General features: G+C 27.9%; 1 protein-coding gene across 1 annotated transcript; it reads right to left on the reverse strand.

Annotated features, from left to right (window-relative positions):
• Positions 1-358: 358 nt before the first annotated feature.
• Positions 359-5325, reverse strand: LOC137809681 (putative ADP-ribosylation factor GTPase-activating protein AGD8). The gene is made up of 7 exons (XM_090297932.1): positions 5257-5325; positions 5064-5182; positions 3154-3589; positions 2812-3075; positions 1193-1315; positions 563-655; positions 359-466 (listed from the first exon to the last, which is right to left on the reverse strand). Exons 1-7 carry the CDS (start codon positions 5323-5325, stop codon positions 359-361), a joined length of 1212 nt encoding a protein of 403 aa, XP_090154058.1.
• Between the last annotated feature and the right edge of the window lie 1112 nt (positions 5326-6437).

Genomic DNA, 6437 nt, shown 5'->3' on the forward strand with positions numbered 1-6437 from the left:
AATAGTTAAAATTTTGATAGTTAATTTAGAAACTATTTTATAACATTTTATTAATAATAGAAACTACATTAGATACTAATAATTTTCTAGCCTCTAAATTAGTATCTAATTTGATTAATATAATAACTAATTATTTTTTGTTTTTAAATTTAATGATTTTATTGTAATGCTGATTCCAATATTTGACATTATAAATAATTTCTCATGAATGATGGGAAACACCTTTTTAAAAAAAAGTATTTTATTATGTACTTCTTAATGGTTTAATGTTGTACTATAATTACATTTGATACATAGGTGGTTGTGAACTACACCAAATTGAATGGATATTTTATATACAAAACATATATACTCTTATTTAGATTATTCTATCCTGAATATCAGTTATCAAATTGGAGGCCAAGAAACTGAGTTTCTTTCCAGTCTCTCCAGCAATATTTTTAAGAGAAGAAATGTCTTCATGAGCCTACAAAACAGCATATGGAGAAGAGAAAATGTGATACATGAGAAGCATTATTAGCTAGTGACATGAACAATAAAGTTTATCAATCCAAAAACATACACGGAAAGATAGTCGATTAAGGAGGTCATTAGCATCAAGATCACTGGAAGAGTTGTTACCAAAAAAATCAGCACTAGAAATTGAAGTTGAATCCTGAAAATAGAAGAGGATGATCACTAACCATCAAAATTTAGAGTTGGGAGATTCTCATTTCTAATTAAAAAAAAACTATAGTACTACTCTTTGCTAAATCCCATGTCAATGTTAATGTCGTAGTATCAAATCGATAACAAAAAAAAAAAAACACTAGTTTAGCTAATTAAGGAAGACATGTCAAGGAAATATTAAGAAACTTTCCACTAATAGACATGATTTTACAATAGGAAATCGTAACAACTAAAACTGAGGAAAAAATTGCGAAGATTGTTCATAAATAATGTTTAGCCTGTGTTAAATTATTTATCATAATATTAATGGTTTTCAATTGCTACAACCTTATGATTCCAACGTCTAGAAACATGGCATGAAAATGACATTAGAAAAAAAAATTAGGCTGGTTTGAAAAAAAAAATCACTTCTCAACAATCTTCATTTGAAATTTAAGCTTTAAAAATAACTTTTGTCACATTGGTCTACCTAAAATGTGTATATTCGAACTATGTTTCAATAATTTATAACAGAGATACGTACTGAAAATTTTGACAGAGTAACTTGTGAATCATTTGCATCTTTGTTTCGATCTCCAAAAAATTGAGATGAAGAAATTGACTTAGCATTTGAGAACTTCCTTCTAGCTTCATCGGACTCCTGAACCTGGTTAGGGTGGTATACCGAAACGAAAAATAAGAACCAAATTAAAATAATAAAAATGTTTATTTTAAATCATGCTACACCTTACAATTCAATAAATAATCATTTATAAAATTTTACATATTTTTTTTAATTTTGAAACATTTTGTATTTTACTTGTATTTTAATAAATATTAATATTTTAATCATTTATAAAAAATTATAATTTTTTAATTTTGAAACATTTTGTATTTTGCTGTATTTTTATTAAATTTTTTTTTAAATTTTTTTTTATTATTATAAATATTAATATTTATTGTGGGCGTAGAATAAAACTGGATGTGAAAATATTATATCCCTTAAAATAAAACGACCCAAAACATATCCAACATATTGAGGTAAAATGAGATAGTCTAGAGGTTTTGAGATCATAAGATCATGCATTATGAATATAATACATCCTTAAAGATAAAATAGCTTAGAAACTAAAATTGAATATGTTTTTTTTGTCCTAAATTGAAGTAAATTAGAGTCCACAAAAATTACTAAAGGTTTATGAGAGCAGAAGAAGTATGATGCGTTTATGAACATTGAAGAGTGAAGCCTAGATTATAAGTATGCAATGCAGATTTCTGTGTATTTTTGGAAGTTTTGGGAAGAAAACCAAATGCAGCAATTCAAACACATCTGAAGTATCTTCACAGCTGTTTTCTTTAAAATTGTTTTTAGGCACTACAAAGTACATCTCATCTGAGACGGAGCTGTGTTCTTCTCTTCTCAGTAGTGTGTGATTCTCCCCTTAGTTGTCTTAACACATGAAAAATGTAGGGGAAATTATTTTTTGTCTGATGGTGTCTTTATGGTCCCAGTTGATTAGGGTTCCTAAAATTGGTTACATTTTTTTGGGCGAGTTCATGGATGCCTATTTTTGTGTGACTATAAGGGGTACATAATTTATGCAGTTTTCCGTGGGATCAGAGGATTAGGAACTGTACATATTGTGTTGGGAGAAGGGTATCTTGTTTTTTTGTCTTTCTACAACTATCATTTTTTGGTTTAATCCTCTGTTTCTCTTTTCTTTATTTTCTTTGTTTTTTTTTAACAATGGTTGAAACAACCTAGTGTTTTTTTATTACATGTATTTTATTTTATAGTCTATTAAAGTATTTTTCTTGTATTGTTTTTGTCCCTATAAAGAGTAGATTTATTTTTTCTAGTCCATCTAAAATACTTTTAAAGGGATTAATTCAAAATGAGAAAATATTACAGGACTAAAACAAGAGGATACATATTTTTTACTATGATTACAAATTGGAAAAAAAAATCATAAAGACATTTAAAAAAAATGTAGATGGTGCTGTTTTCCAATCTTACCTAAAGTTTTACCTTACTAATATGCAATGTGATTAAATAAACTTACTTTTATTGTAGTGCATGCAATTTTTCTAAGAAAAAAAAATGTAAAGATGAAACCAAATATTGTTTCTAGCTAAAAGTTAAGTTTTCTAAGAATGGCTTACTTTCTCTTTTGATGAATTTGACGCAAATTCCTTTGGAAAAGCACTATCCATTTCGAAGTCTGCAAAGAAGCTTGATGACTCTGGTAAAGACGCATGCCTAACTAAGTGACCCTTACCTTTAGACTTCAAATCAGATGATTGGTCATTTTCTATATAGTCAAATCGAGATGTAGAAGATGACCCTGAAAGTGTACTATTCTTTGGCGCGGAAGTAACAAAAGTTGGTGGTTCTTCTGGTTTTTGCTCGTACAGAGATTCACATGACTGCATATCATAAGCATAATTTTAAATAAAAAAACATATCTTCAAATATAAATGCAAATAAAAGTAACTTTTGCATACCTTTTTAGTAAGCTTTCTAGCACCAAGTCCCGCAGCTTTTCTAGGTTTCTTAGCGCAAATTGTTTTTTTGCCAGTATTAGAAACTGTTGCGTGTGAAGCTTTAGGTGAAGAAGCGCTTTCTGGAATTCCAGGATTTTGCAAAGCATTTTCGTTTGGCAATTCATTAGTCTTTAGTTGAGGAAGTCCTTCAACAACTTGTTCAAACGGAGAAGCAGTTGGTGATGATGGTGAATCTAGCTCCTTTTCAGTCATACTTTTAGCTACTTCCTTAGAAAGAATTTGTTTATATAACTCTGCAGCTCTTGATGTGTATTTGGCATCTGTTTTACCACCATCAGTCCAACCATGCTGCTTGAAGAAATTTCGTGCACGATTGTTTCCTCCCAAGCTCATAGTTTTCAATTGCTCCGGACTCCACATGTCTAAATTTGTAGATCTACAAAACAAACATTTAATTAATCACTCATTCATCTTTCATCCCATCCTTTCTCTTTATCTTATAGAATGCATTTAACGAAATAATCAAGCTCAAAAAACGAATAAAAATCAACTTACTTAGATACAAAGGCACAGAATATAACTTGATTAATTCCATTCCGTGATTCAACTATTAAGCACTTCAAACAAACTCAACAAATTTACCATGTCTGTAAAAAGTATGAATCGCGTTACCTTTCTTAGGGCATTGCACTAGCCTCCTAAATTCACCAAACAAAAATGTTTATTTTTCAATTATTTTCCCACAAAAATAATCTCCTTAAACCAAAAGACATGATTTCCATATATTCGAATGTAATGTTTTTTTTGAAAATTTCTTTGTTTACTATAAAAATACACCTCGGTTTTAATGATTCTATTTTAATCACATTTATTAAATATCCATTTCCTCATCAAAAATAAATAATAAATTAAATATTTATTCAATTTTTTTAATCTGTTTTAGATCTCACATCAACTAAAGATAAAATCGATAATGAGTGCAAATCTCGTCTTACAAGTTGTCTTTGTAAAATTAAGTTAAACATAAAGCTCAATTTTAATAAAGTTCAATTGTTCATAATCATTTATAATTTATCTTATGAGAGTTTGTTAAGTCTATCGTATCATAATATATAAGTGTGTAAAAATCTCATGTTATATATGAATTTTGTAAGATTGAATTAGACTTACACTTCTTAACATAATTTTTATAACAACTAACAACTCAAGAACTTAGCATCATTATCACCACTACAAGAAAATAATTAGAAAGAGACTAATTTTAAAAATAAAAAAATTATTAGTCAATATATTAACTAAATTAAATACTATTTTAGAGATTAAAAATATCTTTGATTCTAAAATAGTTTATATTATTAATACATAGTTTCTAAATTGTTATGGTTACCAAAATTTTAACAGTAATAATTTAAAAACTATTTATTAATAATATAAATTATTTAAATATTAATAATCTTTTATTATCTAATTTAGTTAAAATGGTGATTAATTATTTTTTATCTTTAAAATTAGTTTTTATTTAATTTCATCCTCTTATTTGCCACAAATTATACTCATGTGGAACAATGCAATAATAAAATTGTTTTCATAAAACTTAAAAACCAAATTGAACCATGCAAATTCTCAAATTATATAAACCACGACAAAAACCTCTTAATTCCCTTTAACGTAGTATGTCTGTTAGCTGCAAAAATCCATTCATATACATTATTTGTGTGGTTACCATATTTCCAAATGGTTCCACGGAACAAAAGCATCAAACTACATTTATTTATTAAAAGGTGGTCACCAATATTTCTTGTTCAACCTCCAACTAGTTTGATGCCATGCAACTTAGCCAATATTCTGAAGCTATGGGAAATATTAAACAGGGAACATTAAGTTCGAATATGGAGTTATAATTAACTTGCCTGACAAAACTGACATGGACACCGAGACTACGATGTGCAGCGGAACAATCGATGCAGAGGAAGATCCCATAGGTGACGGAGGCCCAAGTTGGATTTTTTGCATTACAATCGAAACACATCTAAAACAAAAAAAGATGTGAACTAGAAACACATACAATAAGAAATGGAAGAAATGGAATAGATAATGATGAACCTTGTTTTCAGACTTTGCCTTGAGTTTCCGAAACACAATGTTCTTGTCATTGCAAGCATCTGAGGCCATGGGAACGTAAAAGAGAAATGAAGAAAATGGGAACGCAAATGGGTATTTAGATTAGTAGTTTATTTATGGAATGAATTAATTGGGGGTTCTCATCACTTTCTCCACTAAAGGTGCTTGCCTAGATTTGGTGAAATCACCTCACCGTTCCTCCTTTCAGCAAAAATAACTAATCATCTTTTATAGTTATTCCTTCTTCTTCTTTTCTTCAAAAAAATAAATCTTCCATTATTTCCTTTTTTTTAAATGAGAAAATGACATGGAATATAGAGCTGAGGCCTCAAGACGTGCATTTGTTGGCGGGACTTTTCTTTCATGAAAATCTTTACTTTTATTCTTCTGAGATATACTAAAATGATTTTTGAGATATGAACAAATATTTTTGGACTGTGCAACTCCTAAGTTATTTTTTAGTATAAAAGCAAATTTTTAAATTGATTTAGAAGTTATTTTTTCATAACAAAAATCAGATTGCATCTATAAGTTATTTTTTTGTTTGAAAAAAAAATCAAATTATACATAAGTAATTTTCTTAAAAAAATATTTTGGATTATCTAATCCAAAATTATTTTTTTTACATAAAAACAAGTTTCTGAATTAATTATTTAATCTGAAAGTCATTATTAAGAATCATGTTTTTATCATAATATAGGGTGATATGTTGATCTCTTCTAAGTAGATAAAGCATGAAAGGTAAAAAATAAAAAATAAAAAAAATACACAATAAGAAGCCAATGATTAAAGAAAAAAAAAAGAACAACCATGACTACGTAGAAGAAAATAACAAAAATTATATTTTGTTTTATTTTTTAAATAACATGTAGAAATATAGAAATAAATCATGGAAGTACATAAAAAATACCGTTATTATTGTATTGTCATTGGATTTAATTTTTTTAGTAGTTTATAATTGAAAAGGTTTATCTTGAGAAAAAAAATATGGACGTCAAAAGGTCAAAGATATACTAGTGTCTCAACTAGCTCAAATTAGATGTTGAGGCGGAAATGTCTAGTTCAAAAATAAAAACTTTAATAAGATGGAAGAATTTAAGAAATGTGTGTGGATTTAATCAATTGGGAAAGTTGGAGGAAAAAAATAGAAAGAGAAAACTAGG

This window comes from Phaseolus vulgaris, chromosome 2, assembly GCF_051622355.1.
Source record: "Phaseolus vulgaris cultivar YP4 chromosome 2, ASM5162235v1, whole genome shotgun sequence".
NCBI lineage: Eukaryota > Viridiplantae > Streptophyta > Magnoliopsida > Fabales > Fabaceae > Phaseolus > Phaseolus vulgaris.